The sequence below is a fragment of the Mastigoproctus giganteus genome, chromosome 11 (genome assembly GCF_048544385.1).
Source record: "Mastigoproctus giganteus isolate SK-2022 chromosome 11, ASM4854438v1, whole genome shotgun sequence".
In the NCBI taxonomy this organism is placed as follows: Eukaryota; Metazoa; Arthropoda; class Arachnida; order Uropygi; family Thelyphonidae; genus Mastigoproctus; species Mastigoproctus giganteus.
Window position 1 is genome coordinate 67,189,612 of NC_143585.1, and position 27,788 is coordinate 67,217,399.

General features: G+C 38.7%; 1 protein-coding gene across 1 annotated transcript in view; it reads left to right on the forward strand.

Moving 5' to 3' along the window:
* Nucleotides 1-11,993: 11,993 nt before the first annotated feature.
* LOC150078086 (uncharacterized) overlaps nucleotides 11,994-27,788 on the forward strand; it is an 85,208-nt gene continuing 69,413 nt past the window's right edge. Inside the window, exons 1-2 of the mRNA XM_090384460.1 lie at nucleotides 11,994-12,295; nucleotides 17,118-17,190. Coding sequence (XP_090240586.1) covers nucleotides 11,994-12,295; nucleotides 17,118-17,190 — 375 coding nt within the window. The remainder of the gene's footprint in view (nucleotides 12,296-17,117; nucleotides 17,191-27,788) is intronic.

Genomic DNA, 27,788 nt, shown 5'->3' on the forward strand with positions numbered 1-27,788 from the left:
GTCAAAGACGCGAGGAATTTTTATGGGTCTTTTTAACAAATGAGCTGAGCTAGTAAGTGTCAAACGAGGGTAGCATGGTTTTTTCTCAAGGAGCTTCGGGATTTTCGTCCAGCAAACAGCAAATCGACCATAGAACACATGCAATTTTCAGACATATTATACAGGTGCAATATGACCTAAGTTACTGATGAGCCTAAAACCCTATAACAACCAACCTTGTCTCGCATAGTCAAATAGTAAACCAGAAATAGTACAAAACAGAGATGATAAGGCGACTGAACAACTAAGAAAACTAATCAGAACTCGACATAAACTGTTAGCAATTCGAATTATTAGCAGTTCAAAAAGTAATTTATCCAGATAGCTTCCAGAAGCTACAGTAGCGGTGGAATCGGTGTATACAGTGTTAAGGGACTAAGCTTCATCATTTCACAAATATTAGTTGTCTTCGAATGTGTGATCACAGTTCGTATAAAATGATAAACGGACAAGTGGGTAGCACTGTCTGCCAGTGTCCACTACTGGTTCAAATAATCGATTTTGATTATTCGCTTTCGAATGATCGACGCCCTACTGTATGGAGTATCTCCTCTTATGATAAAGAATTATCCCCTTTTGCCAGCCCAGAACATCTTTGCATACTGAGAACGAGTTCGCTACAAAATACGAGGTCAACTACTCTGTTCAGAATTAAAATTGTGACCTGTTGTTGCTAATTGGCAGCCTTCTTTCCAGTCGGTAGTCATAATGGACCAATCTATGATATGGTCATTTAGTCTCTCGTATCTTCTTTGCCCATCTTAGTTAATCATGTAAAAGAAGGTATCGTAGATGATTATCAAACAATTAACATTCCAGTAACTTCGGAAAGTGTTCCACAATCTATGAGACGAAGTGTGTATTTCCGCTGAAATATTGGGTGATTATTCGATAGATGTAAAGGAAATTTTCATCTGTCACCTACAGTGCGCACTACTTACTTTATTTTTAAAAAAATTAACCTGACAGACATCCTTACCTTCCCTCTATAAAAACATAAGATAGGGTACAAATCGGAAGGGAAGCGTTGGGACTGACATCTGGTGAGTATGGGCTTGGCACACCCAGAGTCCTCAGCTGAACATCATTCTTCTGTTTCTTGGTGATTTCTTTTTACTTCTCTCTCTCTCTCTCTCTCTCTCTCTCTCTCTCTCTCTCTCTCTCTCTCTCTCTCTCTCTCTCTCTCAGGGTAACTCAGAAATTTTTTTTGGCTGATGCAGCATAAGCTTCTGGCTTCTTTGCACCATACGGCTAATAATAATAATAATAATGATAATAATAAGAAGAAGAAATAAGAAAGATAGATAAGTGGTATACCCCACTCAACTTAAGCGAGGAGCCCCTTCCGCCCACACGGCACAAGAAACGCAGCTAGAAAGATGGGCAAAGAAGACAAAGAAGACACTTCATGGCAGACGCTACAATGACCTCCATCAAGATCACTTCGATAACATTTCTTCCAATGCATGGCCCACAAGCGGGACGCTCTTCCCCGAGACTGAAGGATTCATGCTGGCCATCCAAGACCAGGTATTCAACACCAGAAACTATAGGGAATACATCGCAAAGGAGCCCGGAAAATCGAATGACACATGTCGACGATGCCACCTGGCCTCAGAAACGATCCAATAATTCACCGCGGGGTGCAAGGTGATCACCCAGACTGAGTAAACTCATAGACACTACCAGGTAGTCCATGTTGACCAGAAAGTGTACCATACCCACAGGCTGTACTCGGACTGCTACATAATAATGGATAAGAAGACGATCCCGCACAAAAGACCGGACATAACCCTTGTGGACAAGGTGGAAAAGGCTACATACCTTATTGATATAGCAGTGACCAAAACAAGTAATCTCTAGAAAACCCATGAGAAAAAAATTAGGAAGTTCACGAACCTGAAACATGAGGTCAAGATGTGGCATACGCAAAACGTAACGACCATCCGGATCATCGTCTCGACCACAGGTATGGTGCCAAAGACCCTACATTAGCAACAATAGGTCTCCCAGAGAACACCTACAAGGAACTCCAGAAAGTCGCAATCCTGAACACCTGTAGGATAGTCAGAGAGTTCTTCAACCAACAGTAACACCAGACATTACAACCACCCTGTGTACTTGGTACCAGTACCCGTTACGGAGTGGAATCCCCCAATCAGGGAGAAATAATATAAGAACAGCAATAATAATAATAATTAAGACACTGGACAACCAGTCTGATGGACCCGGGTTCGAATCTTGCCTTGGTGGAAGTGGGCGCGACTGTATTATACTGGGAGACTGACATATAAATAAAAAAAAAACATCGCGAAGTTGCTCCCTTCGACTTACCTTTGCCAAGGCCGGAATGAAGGCTGACGCAGATAATGGCGGCATCTGGTGTCACTCGCCAGAACTAAAAAAAAAAAACCACTGAACATAAGCCGAAGCTAAATAGGTTCACCTCCTAGATGGATGATGCCGCAGAGAAATATAAATCATACTGCATCGAGTATGGCACAGGATAAAGTCACTCGCGTTCAGGCCTTAGGCAGAGGCGTCGGTTCGAAAAGTCTGAGACAGTCACCCGAGCATGACAGTGGAGCAAATGGCGAATTCCCCATATGGCTATCATAAGAGAAAGGCAAGACCATCCAACCCCACCAAGTAGAAGTGCTTCCTGCGCAACTGTGCTAGTGACCACCCAGGAAGGAAGAAGACACCAACGCTTGAAGTAGAGCATCGAAATGAATATGTACATCATGCGAGCATACTATGAAATAACCAGGCTAAAGACCGATATGACAATGTACAGGTCGCGACTACATACCAAGTGGCAGCAACGTTTCCTGGATATTCAGGTCACTGAACAGCGATTAGTGGCCAAAGAAAGACCATGGTCACTAACAACCTAATAGCTCCTGCAATCTTGGCAAAAATTAAGCAGGATGTGAGTGATCAACTACAAAGAACAAAGAATATAGTTAAAATTGAACCAGAAAAGGAACAGAATGCCACGGTACCAGAAAAGGAACAGCATGCCACGGAACCAGAGGAGGAACGTTAAGAAGAAATACAGTGCAGAGTAGCTAAAGTGGAAACACACGAAGTCATGATATCCAGAATAGAAGACGAGTGGAAAAAGGCCCTTATAGAATTCGAAGGAATGGATCACACAAGAACCCATGTGATTCCTAAGCAGAGGACCAATAAAATTCTGTGGAGAGTATGTGATCACCTCAATCGGCAAATAATGCCTCATTACCTTGACAACAATGGTGCAACGCTGGATGCTATCCCCACAGCTGTATACTGTGATGCCAAATCAGGCACTAGGATTACTGGAAAAGAAACGAGACACCAGCAGCAGAAGAACAGAGAACAGAAGAAACCACCAGCTTGGGAAAGAAGACTTCAGCAGAAGAAAGAAGAATTAAGAGTCAAGATAGGTCAGTTGACCCAGTACCAACAGGGTAATAGAAGTAAGAAATTGATTGGAAAGGTGCAGATTATCCTCAAGAGAGACAGTGGAAACAATAAATATGGGACCAGAAATCAGAGAATAGGAGAATACTTGGACACACTGAAGCAGATCCTCCTCGTTCTCAACAAGAGTCTACGCCGATACAAAGAGAGCACCCATAGGAAAATAAACAGCCGAATCTTCAATGAGGACCAAAGAGCCTTCTACAGGAAACTGGGAGAAGATGAGAAAGCATGAAACGGACCATCTAAGAAGACGATCGAGGAGTTCTGGAGAAATATTTGGAGCAGTGAAGTAAGAAATAACAACTGAGCCCCCTGGATAGAATTAGAATGAAAGAAAACCAAGGACGTACAAGAGATGAGAGAGTGGGAGATTTGAGAAGATCAGGAACACCCACAACTGACGAACCCCAGGAATTGATAACATCCAGAACTACCGGTACAAGAAGCTCACCTGCACACACAACCACCTAGCAGAGCAGTTCACTCGAATTTTAAGGCACTCAGAGACAATCCCGAAGTTTTCACTGAAGGAGTCACATATCTGAAGCCTAAAGACAAAGATACAAGATACAATCACTTGTCTCCCAACGATGCAAAAGATCCTGACCAGCTGCATAACCAAGAAGATTTCAGACCACTTAGAGAGTCCGAACATAATGGCCGAACAGCAGAAAGGATGCAAGCGGAGGAGCAAAGCGTGCAATGAGCAATTAACCATAGATGCCGCGGTTATGGAGCAAGCCTACAAAAAAGCGCTGCAACCTATAAACGGCCTACATCGATTATCGCAAGGCCTTCGACTACGTACCTCATAGCTGGCTAATAGAGACCCTGAAGGTTTACAAGGTCAATCCGATAGTGACAAACTTCCAAGGAGCAACAATGGCGAAATGGAGTACCACCACAACCAGACCAATTCCCATCAGAAGAGGAATCTTTCAAGGAGATGCTCTGAGCTCATTGTGGTTCTAGCACTCCACTTGCTATCCACCATGCTTAACGGCAGCAAGTATAGATGTAATCTCAAAGAAGGAAGAAAGAACCTGTACATCCTCACCCACCTGATGTTCATGGATGACATCAAGCTCTACGTGGCAACGGAGAAGCAACTCCAGCAACTATTCCGGATCACCGAAGAATTTAGCAAGGATATCAGAATGGAATTTGGTCTAGACAAACGCAAGACCCACGCACTACACCAGGGAAAATTAGTCGGCCAAAACTACCAGCTGCTGACTTAAGTGATTAAAGCTATGACAGAAGGAGAGACCTACAAATACCTATGGATGATGCAGGCTCAGCAGTTAGAGTACAAAGAAATCAAGAAGTGCATTACCGAAAAAGAAAAATATCATGAGAGACTCAGAATCCTGCTAAAAGCAAAATTGAACGGAGGGAACACAGTTAAAGCCATAAACACCTATGCAGCTCCATTACTAATATTACTTTGGAGTCATAGATTAGACTAACACTGAACTAGAGGATATCATCGAAAGACAAGGACAATGATGACCAAGAGCCGCCAACACCATCCGAAGTCAGCAGTGGAGAGACTAACAATAGCAAGGAAAGAGGGAGGAAGGAGCCTGATAGACTTGATAGAGCAACAGAAAACAGCGATAATTAACCTGAAGGATTACTCCGAGAACAACGCAACAACACTCCACCAGGCCATATATAAGTGGTATACACCACTCAACCTAAGTGAGGACTCCCCTTCCCGCCCAGAAGGCACAAGAAACGAACCTAGAAAGATGGGCAAAGAAGACACTCCATGGCAGACACTACAGTGACCTCAATCAAGATCACATCGATAACATTACTTCCAATGCAAAGCTCACAAGATGGCCGCTTTCAGCCGAGACTGAAGAATTCATGCTGGCCATCCAAGACCAGGTAATCAACACCAGAAACTATAGAAAATACACCACAAAGCAGCCCAGAATGTATGTCAGATGACACAAGTCAACGATGCCACCTGGCCTCTGAAACGATCCAGCACATCACAGGGGGATGCAAGGTGATCACCCACACTCAGCACGCTCGTAGACACGACCACGTAGCGAGGATAATACATAGCGAGGAAGTACCTGTTGACCAAAGAAAGTGTACCATACTACAAATACGAACCCAAGAGTGTACTAGAGACGCCAACTCACAAGCTGTATTGTGACTGCGCCATAGTAATGGATAAGACCATCCCGCACAGCAGATAGGATATAAGCCTTGTGGACTACATGGAAAAAGCTACCTACCTGATTGACATAGCGGTGCCCAACTCAGGCAATGTCCAGAAAACCCATGAAGAAAAAATTAGAAAGTACACGAACCTGAGACACGAGGTCAAGGAGATATGGCATATGCAAGAAGTATCGACCATCCCGATCAGCATGTCAACCAACGGTATAGTGCCAAAGACACCACATAGCAGTCTAGCAGCAATAGGTCTAGAGAACACCAACAAGGAACTCCAGAAAGTCGCAATCCTGAACACCTATAGTATAGTCAGAGATTTCCTCGACCAACAGTAACACCAGACATTACAACCACCCTGTGTACTTGGTAGCAGTACCCGTCACGGGGTGGAATCCCCAAATCAGGGAGAAATAATATGAGAGCAATAATAATAATAATAATATCATCTATACAAATGTGAACATTTTTCATTCCTATGATCAGAAGAACATGCTCCCAAATTTGACGATAACTTTCAAAAACATTGTTGTTATTATTATTATTTCTCCCTGATTGGGGGATTCCATTCGGTGGCGGGTACTGCTACCAAGTACAGAGGGTGGTTGTAATGTCTGGTGGTACTGTTGGTCGAGGAAATCTCTGACTATCCTACAGGTGTTCAGGATTGCGACTTTCCGAAGTTCATTGTAGGTGTTCTCTGGGGAGACCTATTGCTGCTAGGCTGCTATGTAGAGTCTTTGGTACCATACCGGTGGTTGTTACGATGAACGGGATGGTCGATACTTCTTGCATATGCCACATCTCCTTGATCTCATGTCTCAGGTTCGTGTACTTCCTAATTTTTTTTTTCTCATGGGTTTTCTGGCCATTGCTAGTGTTCGGCACCGCTATATCAATCAGGTAGGTAGCGTTTTCCATCTTGTCCACAAGGGTTATGTCCTGTCTGTTGGGTGAAATGGTCTTATCCGTTATTATGGCGCGGTCCCAGTACAACTTGAGGGTTCGGGTCTCTAGTACTGCCTGGGGTTCGTACTTGTAGTTTGGCACACTTTCTTTGGTCAACTGGTATTTCCTTGCCAGCTTCTGATAGCTACCTGGCTACCTGGTCGTGTCTATGGGTGTACTCAGTCTGGGTGATCACCTTGCATCCCGCGGTGATGTGTTGGATCGTTTCTCAGAACAGGTGGCATCGTCGACTTGTGTCATCTGACATTCCGAGCTCCTTTGCGATGTATTTTCTATAGTTTCTGGTGTTGATTACCTGGTCTTGGATGGCCAGCATGAATCCTTCAGTCTGGGGGAAAGAGCGTCCCGCTTGTGAGCCATGCATTGGAAGCAATGTTATCGATGTGATCTTGATAGAGGTCATTGTAGTGTCTGCCATGGAGTGTCTTCTTTGCCCATCTTTCTAACTTCATTCCTTGTACCGCCTGGGCGGGAGGGGGTTCCGCACTTGGGTTGAGTGGGGTATACCACTTATCAATCTTCCTTATGGCCTGATGGAGTGGTGCTGTGTGGTTCTCGAAGTAATCCTTCAGGTTTAATATTGCTGTTTTCTGTTGCTCTATCAGGTCTATCAGGCCCCTTCCTCCCTCTTTCCGAGGTATTGTTAGTCTCTCCACTGCTGACTTCGGGTGGTGTTGGGGTCTCTTGGTCATCATTGCCCTTGTCTTTCGCATGATATCTTCTAGCTCTTTCATAGTCCAATCTATGACACCGAATGTGTATGTTAGTACTGGAACTGCATAGGTGTTTATGGTTTTAACTGTACTAATATTAGTAATGGCAGCATGCTGCAAGAAAGCATATGGTTTATGTTGCACCAGCCAAAAAAAAAAAAAAAAACACCCGGATAAAACAATAATAAAAAAATAATAAATAATAATAATAATTAATAAAAGAAAAGGAAATTAAACCTATCATCCTTGCGCTTCCCGCACCCGAAGGTACTATCCAGCTGACCTTTGAATTTCCCCAAACTGTCAGCCTCTACCACCCCTTTTAGGCAACTTATTCCAGTAATTTATAACTCGTTGGCTAAAATAAAACTTCCTGCAGTCCAGTCTAAACATTCCCCCGTAACTTGAATTTATGTCCCCTAGTTCTAGCATCATTTATAATCTTGAAAATTTCGTTCTCATTCATTTCGCTGTTGCCTCTCAGAGCCTTAAACACCTCAATCAAATCTCCTCTAAGGTGTCTAGTTTCCAAACTCTGCAACCCACATATATTCGAAGTCTTTCTTCATAAGGACGCCCTTTTGCCGATCTCACCAGGCGAGTTACCGGTCTTTGCACCCTTTGAAGAAGCTCGATGCCTTTCCATAGGTGCGGTCTCCATACTTTAACACAGTATTCCAAGTGTGGTCTAACAAAAGTCTTATATAATGGGATTATCACGTCCCTATCTCTACTTGCAAAAGTTCGATAGATCATCGATAGGACACCATGGGTCTTCCTTGCAGGTTGCAAGGAAGGTTTAAAATGCTCAGAGAATTTCATGTCTGACCGTATCGTAACACCCAAGTCCCTTTGCTCCAGTACTGGGTTTAGTTGAACTCCACCAAGTGAATAAGTTATTTTGGGATTACTGTTTCCCAGGTGTAATACCTTACACTTTGTTGGATTAAACCATAGCTGCCATTTTTCTGACCATTCCTGAAGTCTATCTAGCTCTCTATGAAGAAGCTCAGCTTGACAGTGATCATTAACTACTCTACCAATTTTAACTTCACCTGCAAATGTAGACATCACGCCCTCTATCCCTTCATCGATGTCGTTTATGAAAATTAAAAACAACAGTGTCCCTAATACTGATCCTTGGGGAGCCCCACTTCTTACATTAACCCAATCTGAGGAATAGCCATTTATCACAACCATCTGACTCCTGCCCTGAAGCCGTCCTGCTATCCATCTATGGATTTTCCCAGTGATTCCCACATGTTCCAGTTTATAAAGCAACCGTTCATGTGGGACTGAGTCAAAAGCTTTGCTGATATCTAAATAAAAAATAGGTGGTAGATGACTTTCATCAACCTGTGAAATACCACCACTTTGCTTATTGGAGGCTTGAAGTGGTGAAACCCGTGTTTAGTCTCTAGAGCAAAGTTTCCGGCATCCCCCTCCCCCCATAGTTCTCCTTCAACCCATGCGCGGTACTAAGTACTATAGGTTTTGATACCTTTGGTGTTTGGGGTTTTTCATAAAAAAAAAAACAATGTCGAAATTATTCCCTAAATCCAGCTCGTGAGTGACCCTTTAAAAATAGCGAACCAGATTTGTTAAACATGATTTTCCCTTTACAAAACCATGCTGAGTACCCTTGAGAATTTCAATTCTATGCAAATGATCCTGAATTCCACCCTTAATCATTGTCTCCATGATTGTCCCTACCATTGAAGTCAGACTGACAGGTCGTTAATTTCCCACTTCACTCTTAGAGCCACCCTTATGTATGGGAGATACATTAGCACTTTTCCAATCCAAGGGAATCTCCCCCAGAGTCTAGTGATGTCGCATAATTAGACTCAATGTTTCAATGCACTCACTTGCCGCCTCCCTTAAGATTATAGGGTATATTCCTCAACTCCAGGAGCCTTATTGGCCAGTAGGCTGGAAAGTTTTTTCATTAAATAATCTTGCGAAATTTCACTATTATTAATTACATATTTTTCAACTTCGCTCCCAAAATTTCCCATTGCCACAAAAGGTTTTTCATTTGTAAATATCGATGCAAAATAACTGTTCAGTTCATCTGCAACGGCAGCTGATGTATTTATTACCAACCCCTTTCCCTTACGTAAAGGTCCGATCTGGTTTGTCCTGCTCTTCTTGGCATTTATATATGTGAAGAACTCCTTATCCCCCTTCCTTGCTCTGTTTGCTAGCGATTTCTCATAACCTTTGCCTGTCGATCCTTTTCTGTGGCTCTATTACAGATCATCTTGTAGCTGTTATAGGCTTCAATACTTTTTATTGCTCTGTAACCTTTCCATGCCACCTTTTTCTGCTCAAGTAATGTGGCAACTTCACTATTCATCCAACTTGGAACCCTTCTCGTGGAGTATTTTTTAATGGTAAATACGCATTCAAGGCGTCTGTGATTAATGTTTTAAAAGCATACCACAGTTCAATTGTATTCATTCTCTGAGAGATATCTACCCAGTTAATAGAGGCCATGTAGTACCTTAAGGCATTGTAATTTCCTTTTCTGAAATTAAAACCCTTCCTTTGCCTTTTACTACTGCTACCTCTCTCATCACCATCCACCGTAGAACTCCGTGATCACTTCCTGCTACTGGTTCCTCTGTCAGCTCTGTTATGTCATCTGATTCACAAAGGAGGATCAAATTCACAAAGGAGGACCCCAATTCACAAAGGAGCATCAAAGGCTGACACAAGTAATTATAGACCTGTGAGTTTAACTTCTGTTCCAGGAAAATTAATGGAGGCACTAGTTAAAGAAGCACTGCAAGATCATTTAGACAAGACTTCAGCTATAGCTCGGACACAGCATGGTTTTGTTAAGGGGAAGTCTTGCCTGACCAATTTGATTGGATACTATGATGCAGTTACAAAGGAACTGGATGCAGGGAATAACTTTGATATTATATACTTGGATCTTAGAAAGGCTTTTGATACTGTTGCAAAAATGAAGACTGCTGCACAAATTGGAGCAGTGTGACATTGGAGGCAAATTGCTTCGGTGAATAAAGGGGTGGCTGAGGGGGTGAAGACAGAGAGTGGTAATCAATGGACACTGCTCGTCGTGGACTAATGTTATTAGTGGAGTCCCTCAGGGTTCGGTGTTGGGTCCATTATTGTTTTCTGTATTCATAAATGATATTGATGAGGGTATATCAAGCTTAATGTCGAAGTTTGCAGACGATACAAAGGTAGGCAGGGTTGTCAAGGACACTACTGACATTAGCATTAGCAGAGGCATTTTATGCAAGAAAGCAAGCTTATGCAGCATCAGCCAAAAAAAAAAAAAAAAAACCACTTCCACTTCCCAAACCTTCCCACTGACACTATGCTGCTGCAACAGGATCTGGAAAGGTTGAGCAGATGGGCTGAGAGGTGGCAAATGAAGTTTAACATTGACAAATGTAAAGTACTACACATGGGAAACAGCAAGCCCAGAGCAACGTATCAACTCTGTGGTACTACACTGATAGTGGTAGAGAATGAAAGGGACTTGGGGGTGGGTGTGCAAGCAGATATGAAGTTTTCTGAGCAGTGCAGACGGGCTGCAAGAGTAGCTCATGGTGTATTGTCAATGATATATAGGAATTTTTCTAGCAGGGATAAGGAGGTGATTATTCCCTTGTATAAGGCAATGGTCAGGCCACACCTAGAGTACTGTATACAGGTCTGGAGGCCTCATTTCAAGAAGGATGTAGAGCTGCTGGAACGAGTACAGAGAAGGGCAACAAGATTAGTGAATGGAACAAAGGGGTGCTCTTATGAAGAAAGGCTTAAGTTTTGCAAATTACAGTGTCTGGAGACTAGGTACCAGCGAGGTGATCTGATAGAGGTGTATAAAGCCTTGAATGGTTTGAGCATGCTCAATGCTGATGGGATTCTTCCTCTCGCTCAGAATAATCACCTGAGAGGGCATAAATTCAAATTGAGGAAAGAGATGTAGGGTAGACGTGCGGAAATTTGCCTTTAGCCAGCGGGTGGTTGGTTGGTGGAACAGACTTCCATCCCTTGTCCTGGAAGTTGATAGCCTAAATAAGTTTAAAGCTCAGCTGGACAGATATTTTGAACGAACAGAGGGGTGAAGTGGAAGTGGTTTTTTTTTTTTTTGGCTGATGCTGCATAAGCTTGCTTTCTTGCATCAAATGCCTCTACTAATGCTAATGCTAATTTACTCGCGCAATATACCGGTTTCTCGCAGCTGTCTTGGTAAACATATAGGGTCGAATTGGCAGGATTTTTACCCGTGTTAACTCAACATATTTTAGTCTCATCTTGATCACTTATTAAGTCATGATAATTAATCGATGCCCCAAATTTTCTGTTGACCCAGGCGGCTACTGCTGCTTGCATGGGCCAGTCCGCCCAGAGCTGTGCATTTATTAAACACCAACAGTTGCGTACCTGACAATATGGGAGACAAATAGCAAGGTTTTTTTTTAGCGGTTGTGGATATTAAAACCCCTTGTAAATAAACAGGATCCAATACTTCAAAAGACAATGGTTTTACTGCCTGCAGAAACTTCAATTCTCTCTTCTTTCCTATTCTGTCCTTTGAAGAATTCTGAAAGGCACTGAAGATTTGTTATGAAGATTTGTTTGTCATATAAATGGCTTTCTTTAAAAGCTTTACCGGAGACAGTTTCCCATTGTTCGTACATCGTTACCTCACCTGTTGCATGGTGGATTAGCATCGTTCAGCTTTCGTTACTGACTAAGGTTACGAAGTTTATACTTCCTCCTAGGCATAGAAAATTCCAATTAATTTATAACCAAAATATTCAAAGCAATTTATTACGATATTGTTCAAATCCGAAAAAATATGGAGGGCGCTGCGCTCTATCTAGATCGGGACTTTTTCTCTTACTTTTGGCAAGATGCGTATCTTGGTAGGATTGGTGAATTATTAGTTATTTATTTTTGTGGTTAAAGTTATGTGAGTTTTATTGGCATGTGCCTAAAATTGTATTTAATGTAGGAAGATATTTGTAGTGCAGTAGTATGAAATGTACGAAGTTGAACTATTCTGAAAGGCACTGAAATTTAAATTGAACAGTGACTGGTGTGACTGTTCCTCTGCGAAGCCTTTTTCTCTACTCATTCTTAATTATAACATAAAATGTAAGTGAAGTAAAACAGGTATTCACGTGTCTGTGAATCGTTTACAGCTAATTTTTTTTTTTTTTTTGTGTCAAAAGTTTATCCCATACATGCAAACCATTTAACCCCGGGGGCTCACATCTGGTGAGTATGGGCTTGGCGCACCCAGGGTTCTGAGCTGGATATCATCATTCTTCTCTTTCTTGGTGATTCCCTTCTACTTTTCTCTCTCTCAGGGTAACTCAGGATTTTTTTTTTTTTTTGGCTGGTGCAGCATAAGCCTCAGGCTTCCTTGCATCATATAGCTAATAATAATAATTAGCTTAATTAATTATGCTTTTAAACCACATTTAATTGGTTCTGATATTCATATTCCACCATTTAAGGGTGTTCAAACTCGAGTCGGTAAGTGTTGCCAATTTAGCTGTTTTCCCGCTAGTTTTAGCGGAATTGCTTCAGGTTTGGCGGATTAAAATGTAATAGCGATTAGCGGCTTTTTTAGTGGAAAGAGTAAAAATGTTTAGTATTTTATATATTTTGGCAATGTAACATTTAAATTAAGAAATATTTATTTAACAATATAAATATTTTATAATTGAAATGCTTTATTGATCTACATCGTAATATAGTAGGGATATCTTATTTCATAGTGTGGTTTTTTTCTTTTTTTTATAAAGTGAAGAATCGGTTTTATATTATTCAGGAATTCCCCTGAGGGGAACCCCAACAATTTGAATACTGTACTGAGTTACTCGGTCAAACGACATGACCGTTGGGTCATAGCTTTAAATTGTTGAATCAGATCAAATTTGTGTTCCTTTAATCGTCCTCTATTATATTTTCTTTTGAAAAATGCTGGTTCATCATTTTCAACTTCAATAGATATTCCATTTTCTGAAATCCCCTTAGTTAACTATCTGAATCAATTATTGATATCATGCAGAACTCCCTCAGATCTTTGCATTTTTCAATAACCGTGTTTTTATTGATATTTAAATCAAGACCAATGCGATCTTGAGACCAATCTTGGGACCAGAAGTATAGAAATAATAAATTGAGAACAATAATCTGCTATCATCAAAAAATTATTTGTCTAATACTTTTTTTTTATATGGCAAAGTTTCTTACAAACCCATCTAAAAATATCAGCTTTGCATTTACTTTTTGTAAGCCTCATTTCAAGATTGCAAACTTCACAAAAAGCTGTACTTTGCAAAATGTGACTTTTCGCCAACTAAGAAATCACGTGATCAATATTGTCACTGCATAAATTCATCAACTCCGTTAAACGGTAGTTGTTATTTTTGATTTCTTCCTCAGAATAAACTGCATTTGATATGCAATTTGGAAGTTTTTGTATGGACATAATGTAGGGGTTATAAATTTTTATTGCACCCATTAATAGGATTTAACCGAAAAGAAAAATTAAAAAGTTGGTGGGTTAAGTGTTAAAAATAGTGGATTTTGAGCATGTGGCTAGCGGGAAGTATTAATAAGAGTTGGCAACACTAATCAGTAGTAATATATCCTGAAAGGTTGGAGGACCTGGGAGAAGTTTAACAACTGGAACCAGTGACATATCATCCTGCAGCTCAGCTATGCCATGACCCCTGAACTAGGGATGGGGGAAAAATAAAATGAGAAAAATAAGAAAGTGACATTAAAAATGAATGAATCACATTGCACTGTGAATGATATGCCACTCACTGAAATGCTTAAGAAATTAATTTTAATAAGTAAACTTGTTAAAATCAACAGAATGCTCTTTGGAAAACTTTGTGGAATGCTTAAAGATTCACAGTTCAAGCCTGAACTTTTCCCACTATATTCTTCCATGTTGCTGCTCCATAAACATTTAAACATCCATTCATCAACCCATCCAGTTTAAGCACTGGAAATAGCTAAACCCAGAATGATATCTTTGGAACTTATCAGTCTTAGTCTTCTTTTATATTAAACTCTTATTACAGTAGATTTGCCACTTTTCACTCATTTTAAGATTGGGTTCAGATCCCACTGCAGTGATTGGAGGAGTTCTTAAAGGCTGGATTATCTAGGACTGTAGTTAGCTGATTCTAAGCAGAGGCAGTAGGCTATTTAGTTTTCAGCTTGTACATTGACCTTTGAAAGCAGGTTTGTACAGGCATGATTCATAAAAAAGATGTAGGAACTGATGCACTGCAACTAGGTGATGGACAAAAAACCCTCAAAGCAAAAGGATTTCTATGGCACAGATGTAGAGTACAGTTGTATTAGAGTAGCATTGAAGAATTTTTGGCACATATGCCACACAGCAAAATGCTGGTAACCACCATTTGTTCATGATATATGTTTTTATATTTTAAGTATTGCTCAGTTTTATTATTTCGTATAAAATAAATTGTAAAATGTAGTTTTAAGTGTATTTTTGCAATTTGTAATATTTTGAAAATTGAGATCAGCTCTGCTATCCAATAAAACAGCCTATAAATAGGCTATCATAACAGTTTCTAATTTTTTAACAAAAATTAGAAAGTGAGCCTTTTGGTGATGCTATTTGTTTAAAAATAGCATCACTGAGTAGAGTAACTCAGAGCAATTTGTGAAATTAATCCTGTCACAGTACCAGGATTGTAGGATGTAACAGCAATTGAACATCTGCTAGCCTTCAAACTGTCCATTCCTGTTGAATGTCAGTTTCTGTGGCATGATACTTCATATGATCCTTATTGGGATGTTAAGTCTGTACTAATATATTTTCATAGGCCTATTTGCATGATGGCTGACAAACCTGTTAAAGAGACATTTTAAGAATTTCTGTGATGGAATTTGAACTCTGATCTCCCTAGAAGACCTGCTATATATCATCATGGTGAATCTCTGTTCTGACAAATGCAGACTATGCATTGCAACAGGCTGAAATAAATTATTTGGTGGAACCACACTCCTTTTCATTGAATTTCAGACAACTGATTAAAATTGGCATTCAAGTCTGCATTTTACATAAAGGGTAGTTAGTATCCTTGACTACTTGTTGGCAGGTGCATAGGATTATTATGATCCCCAATCTTTTCATTTCTTTTGCAATGTAAACCCATTTTGTCTATCCAGTAATAACTCACAGTACCTCTCAAGATAACTTTTTTCACCTAATTTTCTTTAAAATATTTGAGGAATTTTAAATTAGCATATTGTATTAGTACTCAAAGCTGGCCTTGGTCCCATCATTGCCCACTGCAATAATAGTGTCAAAGCTCATATCTTGTCCCCCCCCACATCTCTGGAGCTCTGTTGTTACAACATGATGGGCAATGTAGGAGGAGAGTTTTTGGGTGGAAATACAATACAGTGCTGACAGAGAGTTCACTTGTGCCCCACCATACTCAGTTTTCTTGTGTATTAACAGGGCCGTTGTTGGTAAGCCACATTACAATTGATAGACAGTATTATACTCATTCCTGAGTATAAGAGTTATTCGTATGAAACAGATTTTTGGAATAAAGAGTTTAGTCTTCCCAGGACCTGCAGCGGGTTCGAGCCCGTCACCACCAAATACGGAGGATGCGGAAAGGTCAAGGGAATGACCACCGCATATTCCCGGAGCAATATGGCCTTAGTTGCTAATGCTCCTAAAAACCAAACAAACAAACAAACAAACCAGGACCTGCAGCATCTGGATCATGACTTGTGTGCAATGAATTGACTGTCAGCTGGAGGTACATGAACTAGTCTAGATGCCATCCTTATGTGAACTTCTTGCACAATTGGAAGACAGTAGTATGTTTCAAGCAGTGATAAATGCACACCAGTAGGTTCCCATTCTACATTATAAAAATTGCATCAGCAAACTCTTAGCACATTTGAGTATATACATATGTTCACAGTACACAAACAACCACCACCACTATTCCCACTGTATGTTAAGTATTACAAAAGAAAAAAAGTATTACTAAACACTAAGTGAATGTGAATACCGTACAACTGAGTTTTATGAGGCATGTGTAATGATGTGAAAACAATTACTTTTATATATTAATTAATAAATAATTACTTGACAATATATAATTACAGAAAAATAAAAAAGCAGTTAATTTAAGAAATAAAGATCAAATAAAGTGTACATTATATAACTTGTTTTGATTTTTGTGCACGTTCTCATGATTTAATGTTAGATAGTACTGTGTTGTAATGTTCTTTCAGTCACAATTTCACTCTTATCCCATTTCTTTTTTGTTTAATATTAAATTTTACCAAATAAATTTAATTGGAAATTCATCCAAAAAGTACTATAGTTAGCATTTTTTGATTTAAACATGTTTTCTAATTGGGTTGCTGATCTATTTGCAGTGGGTTGACTGGAATTTTGAATGAGATTAAATCATAACAGTAATAAAGCTTTAATAAAAAAACTTCTTATGGTTAAAGTTTAATTGTCATATGTAAGTTAAAAAAATTGCAGTAGTAAATGATGCTAAATCACTTTTAATGTTTTTACTTATAAAAATGATTTCATGCAGTTCATTTCTCACCCCCCCCTCCCCACCTTTACATTTCTTTGTTTTCTTATTCTCATAAATATTTGTGAAAATTATTTGAACACAACTTAGTTTTAACTAATCTTTATAACTTTAGGTCAGAATATTGGAAGTCTCTCCCAAGGAAGTTCTGTGAAATCTGTAAATGTTGGTTTGCAGATAACAAAGCTGTAAGTAGGATTATGTACTTATAATTTACAAAAGAAAGTTCTTATATATATCACTTTCATGACTACAATATTCAGCCTTGTCAGAAATCTATTAGGCTTCCATCTGTTGTGGAAGTGGATGGCTTGAATAAATTCAAGGAAGAACTAGACAAATTGTTGGAGGTACAGATGGGTGAACTGTATAAGGTTTGGTTTTCTTTTTTTTTTTTTGGTTGATGCTATATAAGCTTGCTTTTGCACATCATTTGCCATTAGTTAATAACAAATGGCCTTAGTTGCTAATGCTCCTAAAAACCAAAATAACATCTGACTGCACAATTGCACCCAGATTTTCTTCATTCTTCACTACAACAGTTGATATATTTCTGAGGTTACTGCTATCCATATGCAGTACTTTACACTTGTCAATGTTAAACTTCTTTTGCCACCCCTCAGCCCACCAGGCACATTATTGCTTACTTCCTTTGCTGCCTCCCCTTAATACAGCTGGATAGATCACATCCACCCCAGGTGACTTCCTTATGTTTAACTTCAATTTTTCTTTCACTTTGCTCTCAGTTATTACAAAATCATTTAGCTCCCTGCCAGAGTTTGATAAACTTCTGGCATACTCCATCCCTAATAATTCCTCATGTGTGAATGTAGATGTGAAATGCTCATTGTTTGTTTGTCAACTACCTCAGCAGGATCATCAACAGTTGAACTATCGATACCAACTGGACCAATACAACTCATCCCCTTCCTTCTAGAGTTTACATAAGTAAAGAACTCTTCACTCTTTTTCTTTGCATCTTTTGACAAAGATTTCTCATTTGCCTGCCTAACCTCCTTTGTGACTTGATTACATCTACCATACATACATATATATATATATATATATATATATATAATTATTACGAACAATAAAATTAAAAATTTAAAAAATTTAAAAAAAAAAAAAAAAATATATATATATATATATATATATATATATATATATATACCAGCTTATATCTACCATAGGCTTCTGTGTCACCTGATAATTTATATGCATCTTGTGCATTTTTCTTTTCTACCACGAGTCTCATTAGCTCATCTGAAATCCATTTAGGTCTAAATCTTGAACAGTATTTCTTAGTCAAGAAATCAAAGATTGATTCCTTAATCAAGGATTAATTTCTTGAATGATTCCCATTTAGAATTTGCTGTACCTGCTGTATAGAATTTAAAAACTGTCTCATGCCACCATAGTCACCTTTACAAAAACAAAACTCTTCCCTTTACCCCTGATGGTAGTTACATCTTTGAGTAAATACCACATCAGCACACTGTGATCACTACAATGTAGTTCCTTTATTTCAAAATTCTTAATGCATGACGAATCACTGCTGATAATTAGATCAATAGTATTACTCCCCGTGGCCACCTCTCGAACATGCTACTGTAGAAAACAATCATCCAATAAATCCACAAAAGCCTTGCTAGTGTGAGAGTGACCAATCCACAAGTTCCAGTCTATATCTGGGAAGTTAAAATCCCCAATTATAAGATAATCTGATTTACTGGCATACTTTATTTCTCTGTTCAGTTTTTCATTGTACTCATCAGAGTCATTAGGCCTATAACACACTCCTACTCAATTTTGCTTTCTCAATGCTTATGTCACACCAGACTGACTCAACATTGCACTGTCCACCCTTATCATCTGGATGCACTTCCTTAGATTGTTTCTTAACTAACAGCATAAACCCCTCCTCCCTTCCTACCCTATCCATCCTTTCTGTACACATTGTACTCCCCAAATTCCAGTTCTGCATTCCTTATATCTGTGTGACACCACATCTCTGATATCCCAACAATATCTACCTTTGATGTTTTGACCAGTACCTCAATTTTATATATTAAACTCCTAGAATTGGTGTTACGTGCAATTATACTTGCACTTGTTATTCTTAGTTACCCTAAGACATCTCATGTATTTACTTGTTCCCCCGATGACTCCCAGCAGTCCTTGAAATCCCTAGCACTTTGTTTTCCAGGCTGCTGCTCATTCCAATAGCAGTGCAAGAATCCCTTTCACCTCTGCCAGCTGATACTGTTAATCCCCCCCCCCCCCCAAGCTAGAAGTTTTCTGACCCACTAACACTGAATCGATAGCATCAGCAAATATTCTTGCACCCTTTCTATTTAAATGTACCCCATCCCTGTAGAAACAGTCTCTCCAGGTAATAAGCACAGACCACACTGAGAAAAATTCTACCCTATGAGCCTTGCACAATCTCTCCAGGGCCAAAATGACTGACAAGGCTCTCATCATATATTCTCTTCTATTGTGTCTTGGCAGAATTGGAGACATTTTCAAATTCAACCCTAACTCACAGCTTTTTTTAACATTGACCTGTACTTGTTAAGTAATTCTGCAGTTCTCGTACTCTTGATGCCAATGTGTACAACAATATTACCTTTTGTGCCCTTAAAAGATATTTGCTCTACAACGTCATCAACTTTTACCCCGGCAGACATATCCTGGTCCTGTTGCACCTATCCTTTTTGCACAATATATTTCCCTGACAATAGTCACTGACAACAACTAGTTACTGTGGGACCAGTGCATTCTGCCTTGTGGATTGCCACTTTGTTGCCTGATCAAGTGCAAGCTCTGGCATTGATGTGGGCAGCTGAGAGCTTGATGAGCCACCCAATTTAAATCCTTCAAGGGCATCTACCCTGTTCTTCAAGCTCTCATAAAGGCCCATAACAATGTTGAGTTGTTCATTGAGTTGGGTTGAGTTGAGTTGGTGCTTAACTTCCTCAGACTGCTTACATTAAGCACAAACAAAGACCATCCCACTTGGCAATATCAGGTTCACAGACATCAAACAAGCAGTACATTTCAAAAGGCTGTGATTCAGAGGACAACCTCCCTCAGTTCCCCCCAAAGTTATAGCACTCCGACTACCTTTAGCTTTGCTGTGATGGTCAGAGGCATGATTTTGATTCAATTTCAATACAATTAAAAAATAATTCTATATACATATTTCAGTATAGTTTTATCTCCTACTGAGTAAAGGATAGTGAATGCTTAAAGTGGTACTCACCTTGAATTAATCTGCGATGGCTTACTTAGGCAGTGTGGTTATTGTTAAGTTGAATAAAATTAAGAGGGGGGAAAATAGGTAAGTGTTGACTGAGTTAAAATAGGCACAAGGAAACAGAAGCGTACACATCCAATCCTTGGTTGTCATTGAAGTAAAGAAGCAATTGAAAATTAAATAAGGTGAAGCGAATAGTCATTACGGGGACTTTCGTTAGTTAAAACGTCTTCAGTTGGCAATGTGTGGAGAGTGAATGCGCATGGTACTTAAGAAATAAATTATACTCTCGTGATGCCTTTTTTTTTGACATGTGGGAACTTTAATCAAGAGGTTCCAAATTGGGGAAAGATTGAAGAGGAGTTTGGAATTTAGAATTTTAAGGTTTGAGTGGTGCCGGTACCATTCAATAGCTAGGGCTTCATATTGAAGTATTCTGTAGCTGGATTTTAGTTTAATGAAGGAAATGGCAGAGTCAGAGGGGGTGTGGTTGTGGGTCTGAGCATGAATTGTAAGTTCTGTAACAGATTGGTTTGATGAGCCAAATTTGGTAGTGGTACTTCCAATGTAACATGTATTACAGTTTGGTTGACAATTAATGAGGTATATTATTGAGGTTGTTTGTAGGATATTTGTGTCTCTTTTTGTCGGTGAGAAATTAGATTTCGTTATAAAGGTCGTTTGGTGAGGAGCTGTATTTTACTGCATTGTGAATTTGATTATATAAAACTGCTGTTTAGGCGGTGATGAGAGGCAAAATGTAGGTATTTACTGGTGTTTGTATTTTTTCCTGAAGATTTTTGTATTTAATTTGGTGCCTGTTGTATAGATAGTGAAATTGAGGAAATTTATCTGATTGTTTTGTCCAATTTAAAGGGTGAATTTAAGTCTGTCGTGTATAGAGTTGAGTTTTACAAAGAGGCTATCAATGACGGATCTGTTGCCTATTACAAGAATGTCGTCGGCGTAGCGCATGTATAGTTTTAGTTCAGGGGGAAAGGGGTGTAGAATTTGGCTCTCAATGGCAGCTAGGTAAATTTCGGATAATGGGGCCCGAAATGCCTAGGCCCATCGGTAAGCCAAATATTTGTTGAATCTAAAATATCTTGCCTCTAATAGAAGGGTGGTGAGCTCAAGAATATGGTCTATAGAAAGGGAGGTATGTTTTGTTAAGGTATTGTTTGTTTCTAAAAACTTGCATAAGGCTTTTAAAGTAAATGGGATGTGGACATTAGTGTAGAGAGAAGTGACGTCATAGGAAGCTAAGATGTCTGTATCGGATATTGTAATATTATTGATTTTTTGAAAAGCTTGATTGGTGTTATTGATCTTGAATGTGGAAAATTTAGTAAGAGGGTTATAATTTTGACTAGAAAGGAGGATAAATTATTGAAATCTGATTTGCTGTATGAAACAATTGGTCTTAAAGGATAATCGGTTTTGTGTAACTTAATGATCCCAAACGTGGGGGAGGATGTTATTACGGTTTCTGATTTGCTGTAGTGTGGAAAGGTTGATTTCCTTATTTTGCCCGAGTTTCCTGAGAATTATGTAGTTTGTTTTTAAGTTTTGTGATGTTATGGTTATTTACATTTATGTATGTATTTGGATCTGCTAAGATGGATTCTAATTTTTTGGTGTAGGTATCTTTATCAATTATAACAATCGTGTCTCCTTTGTCAGCTTTTGAATAATAACGTTAGAAGTTTTACTGAGAAGTTTTAGAAGTTTAAAGTTTTTCTAGTTTGTGTAAATCCATAAGCTGGTTTTTTTTTATATTAGAGCGGGAAGAGTTTGTGTTACTAATGCTATTAGTTTGGTGTATTAGATGCCATTTATCAGGATGTTGTTCGAGTTTGGACTGAAGTTCAACAATGCAGTCTTTAATAGGGTAAGGTTGATCTTTGATGTAGGTATTTACTGGTGTTTGTATTTTTCCTGAAGATTTGTATTTAATTTGGTGCCTGTTGTATAGATAGTGAGATTGAGGAAATTTATCTGATTGTTTTGTCCAGTTTCAAGGGTGAATTTAAGTCTGTCGTGTCTAGAGTTGAGTTTTACAAAGAGGTTATCAATGATGGATTTGTTGCCTATTACAAGCTTGTATTGTTTTGATTGGTGAACTCGATCCAGGCATGAGGGGTCATTTCTTTTTTAAGGTAAAATCTAAGTTGGTGTATGTTATTTAAAAGGCTATTTTTGTTAAGGCCGTATTCCAGGCCAGAAGGTTCAGTGGGTGTAAAAGATTTGGTAGCGGTGGTGATTTGGGGGGGGGGGGAACAAGATGTGAGGAAATTCCATTTTTTGTTATGTCTTTGTATTATATTTTGGTTGGTAGCGTTAATGCATGTATTGCTTTGATTGGTGAACTCTGTCCAGGCATGAGGGGTCATTTCTTTTTTAAGGTAAAATCTAAGTTGGTGTATGTTATTTAAAAGTCTATATTTTTTGTTAAATCTCTTCACAGATGATCATGATAGATGTATGATGTGTGGTATTTTTTCCAATTATTTTTGGAAAAAGGCGGGTGAATTTGGGGATGATATTGTGGTGGAGACATTTTTGTAAAAAGGCTGTAACTTATTAGAAAAAATATTTGATGAGTGTGTTGGTTAGTTGAGTTTTTTATTATTACACATGTCTAAAGACATCAGAGAGAGAATAAGAAATATGAAAAAATGAAAATTTGGAGGAGTTGTGCAGATAAGGTGATTATTACCGTTAAAAATATCTTGTTAAATTGACAAATGCAAAGTTTTAGAGATCTTAAAGTACCGTGATAATATCCTAGTAAAGGATAGCGAATGCTTAGAAAGCGGTACTCACCTTGAATTAATCTGCAATGGCTTACCTAGGCAGCGTGGTTAATATTTAGGTTGAATTGTTAAGTTTAATAAAATTAAGAGGGGGGGGAAATAGGTAAGTGTTGACTGAGTTAAGAGGCGGAAGGAAACAGAAGCATACACATCCAATCCTTGGTTGTCATTGAAGGTCAATAACACCAATCAAGCTTTTCAAAAAATCAATATTACAATATCCGATACAGACATCTTAGCTTCCTATGACGTCACTTCTCTCTACACTAATGTCCACATCCCATTTACTTTAAAAGCCTTATGCAAGTTTTTAGAAACAGACAATACCTTAACAAAACATACCTCCCTTTCTATAGACCATATTCTTGAGCTCACCACCCTTCTATTAGAGGCAAGATATTTTAGATTCAACAAATATTTGGCTTGCCGATGGGCCTAGGCATTTCGGGCCCCATTATCCGAAATTTACCTAGCTGCCATTGAGAGCCAAATTCTACACCCCTTTCCCCCTGAACTAAAACTATACATGCGCTACGCCGACGACATTCTTGTAATAGGCAACAGATCCGTCATTGATAGCCTCTTTGTAAAACTCAACTCTATACACGACAGACTTAAATTCACCCTTTAAATTGGACAAAACAATCAGATAAATTTCCTCAATCTTGCTATCTATACAACAGGCACCAAATTAAATATGAAAATCTTCAGGAAAAATACAAACACCAGTAAATACCTACATTTTGCCTCTCTTCACCCTGTAAACACTAAAAAGCAATTTTATATAATCAAATTCGCAATGCACTAAAGTACAGCTACTCACAACCGACCTTTATAACAGAATACAATATCTCACCGACAAATTTATATCCAGAGGTTACCCCACCAACTTATTTTAAACACAATCTCCATCGCTAAAAATAAAATTAAACTTAACAATCCAACCAAAGACAACAATAAAACAAACATCCGCATAGTCCTCCCTTATCACATGAACTCGTAGGACAGTTCTGCCATCTATTTAACAACCCTGACATCTCCCTTGTTTTTTCCACCTACAACAAATTAGGATCCTTCTTCAGCTCCTATAAAGACACACAAATATCCTACAAACAACCTTAATAATATAATATACCTCATTAATTGTCAACCAAACTGTAATACATGTTACATCGGAAGTACCACTACCAAATTTGGCTCATCAAAAACATCCAACACGCGTGCATACTATCATTTCCACAGTCTCATGTCAAACCAATCTGTTACAGAACTTAAAATTCATGCCCACAACCACACCCCCCCCCCCCTCATTGACTGCCATTTCCATCATTAAACTAAAATCCAGCTACAGAATACTTCAATATGAAGCCCTAGCTATTACCATGCGCGTTCACTCTCCACACATTGCCAACTGAAGACGTTTTAACTAACGAAAGTCCCCGTAACGACTATTGGCTTCGCCGTATTCACCTTATTTAGTTTTCAATTATTCTTTTGCTTCTTTACTTCAATGACAACCAAGTATTTGGATTTGTACGCTTCTGTTTCCTTGCACCTATTTTAACTCAGTCAACACTTTCCTATTTCCCCCCCCCCTTAATTTTATTCAACTTAACGATTCAACTTAAATATTAACCACTCTGCCTAAGTAAGCCATCGCAGATTAATTCAAGGTGAGTACCGCTTTTTAAGCATTCATTATCCTTTACTAGTCTAACACAGTACTTGAAGATCTCTAAAACTTCACATTAACTCCATAGGAGACAATGTTATATGAATTCTTTATATCCTATGTATTAAGTTATAATGTTACATTTGTAAAATCTAACTAGTTATAATAAATTTAACTATTTGTTGCCACCAACGTGGTTCAACTCTCCTGCGATATTATATCTATGCCAAATCACCGATTTTAAAAGCTATGAATATTACTGTTGTACATTATGGACTACTTGATAAGTTAAATTATTAAAACACATAAGTAGTGCTATAGTTTATAATCATCGGTTTATACTGATTACACTGCTACAAACTACATATAAAACGGTGGTTGAGTGGGAGAAGACAGTGCTAATCAGTGGATGCTGCTCTTCATGCACTAATGGTATTAGTGGAGTCCCTCAGGGTTTGGTGATGGGCCCACTGTGTTTTGTATGTTTATCAATGATATTGATGAAGGCATATCAGGCTTAATGTCGAAGTTTGCAGATGATACAAAGGTTTGCAGGGTTGTTAATGGCAGTGTTCTACTGCAATAGTATCTAGAAAAGTGGGTAGATGGTCTGAGATGTAGCAGCTGAAGTTTAACATTGACAAATGCGAAGTACTGCATATGGGCAAGTATGAGAAACGTACCAACTGTGTGGTACTACACTTAGTGTGATAGAAAATGAAAAAGACCTGGGAGTAATTGTGCAGTCAGATAGGAAATATTCTGAGCAGTGCAAACAGGCTTCCAGAGCAGGTCGTGGGTAATATTAATCAATGATATACAGCAATTTTGCTAGTAGGGAAAAGGGGGTGATTATCCCTTTGTATCAGGCAATGGTCAGGCCACACCTTGAGTACTGTGAATAGGTCTGGAAGCCTCTTTTTAGGAAGGATGTAGAGTTGCTTGAGTATATTCAGAGAAGGGCAACAAGATTGGTGAGGGGAACAAAGGGGTGATCTTACAAAGAAAGGCTTAAGTTCTGTAAATTGCAGCATCTGGAGACTAGGCACCTGCAAGGTGATCTGATTGAGATGTATAAAGCCTCGAATGGGTTGAGCAGGCTCAATTCTGATGGGATTCTTGTTCAGATTACAAATCTGAGGGGGCATATTTTCAAATTGTGGAAAGACAGTTATAGAATAGATCTGCAGAAATTTGCCTTTAGCCAGCAGTTTAGTTGTTTGCTGGAGCAAACTTTCATCTGTTGTTGTGGTGGAAGTTGGTTGATAGCTTAAATCAGTTCAAGGAGCTGGACAAACACTTAGAGGGAATGAATGTGTGAAATGGGTTTTTTTTTTTTTTTTTTTGGCTGATGCTACATAAGCTTTTTTTCTTGCATCACATAGTTCTGCTACTATGTAGAAACTTTTGGTATCTGCTATGTCGATACGAAAACAATGGCAGCAGAACTCAACAATGGTTTTCTTTGCAATTTGAAGGCCAAGTAAAGAATAAATCAGAAAATCACAAAAAAATACTATACTACTAAATTCAAGCCAAAAGTTAGAAAAACAATTTCAATCAGTAAATACAATCCACTTAGCGGCAGGTGAACATGTCCAGGCTTTGGTTGGCAGGATGGTTAATGACGGTATGCTACTGCAACAGGACCTTGGCTGCAGAATTCCAACGATACTATTGATACAATGCCAGCAGAACTTGACAGTGTTTTTCTATGCAATTTGAAGGCCAAGTAAAGATACACCAAATTAATCAGAAAATCACAAAATACTATACTACTAAATTCAAACCAAAAGTTAAAAAAAAAACAATTTCAAATCAGTAAATAAAAAAATCCACTTAGCGGCAGGTGAAAATGTCTAGGCTTAGGTTGGCAGGATGGTTAATGACAGGAATGACTGTTACTGCAACAGGACCTATAAAAGTTAAGCAGATGGGCTGAGAAATGGCAATTGAAGTTTAACATTGACAAATGCAAAGTAGTGCATATGAATAGCAGTAACATAACTATGGTACTACATTCAGGGTAGTGGAAAATGAAAAAGACCTGGGGGTAATTGTGCAGTCAGATATGAAGTTCTCTGAGCAGTGCAGAGATGCTGCCAGGTCAGCTCATGGGGTTTAGTCAGTGATATACAGGAATTTTGCTAGCAGGGATAAGGAGGTGATTATCCCATTGCCTTATACAATGGTCAGGCCACATCTTGAGTACTGTGTACAGGTCTGGAAGCCTCATTTTAGGAAGGATGTAGAGCTGCTGGAACAAGCACAGAGAATGGCAACAAGGTTGGTTGAGGGGAACAGAGGGATGCCTTACGAAGAAAGGCTTCAGTTCTGCATATTGCAGTGTCTGGAGACTAGGCACCGAGGTGATCTGATTGGGGTTTTTAAGGCTTTGAATGGATTGAGCAAGCTCAGTGCTATTGGGATTCTTTCTCTTGCCCAGACTAGAGAATTTGTATCCCCTCATATACATGAGGGGATACAAATTCTAATTGAGAAAGGCAGTTGCAGAAGTTTGTCTTTAGCCAGCGGATGGTTGATTGCTGGAACAAACTTCCATCTGATGTTGTGGAAGTTTATAGCTTAAATAAATTTAAGGAAGAACTAGACAAACTATTGGAGGGAATGAATAGGTGAAATGGGGTGTTTTTTTTCTTCTTTTTTTTTTTTTTTTTTTGGCTGATGCTGTTTAACCTGGTTTCTTGCATCATTGCCACTACTAATGCTAACGTTAAATATGGCATTAATTTTTCTATATATATGTTTTGTAGTATAGTTAAGTGTTACTTTTCTATAATATTAAATATCGGGTAGAACACAAATGATCTATTAGAGCTCCCTTTTTTCCTTATTCAAAACTTCAGTTCCCTCTAAGTTTTCTGATTATTTAAACTGTTTGGAATTATTGACATATAATTTGTGAATGTTTTCATGACAGATAAATGCTTATAAATAAAAAAAAAAATAACATCATAAATCGACAAACATATGAAGTAACTATAGTCATTTATGTGCATGAAAAATTTTAAGTTAATG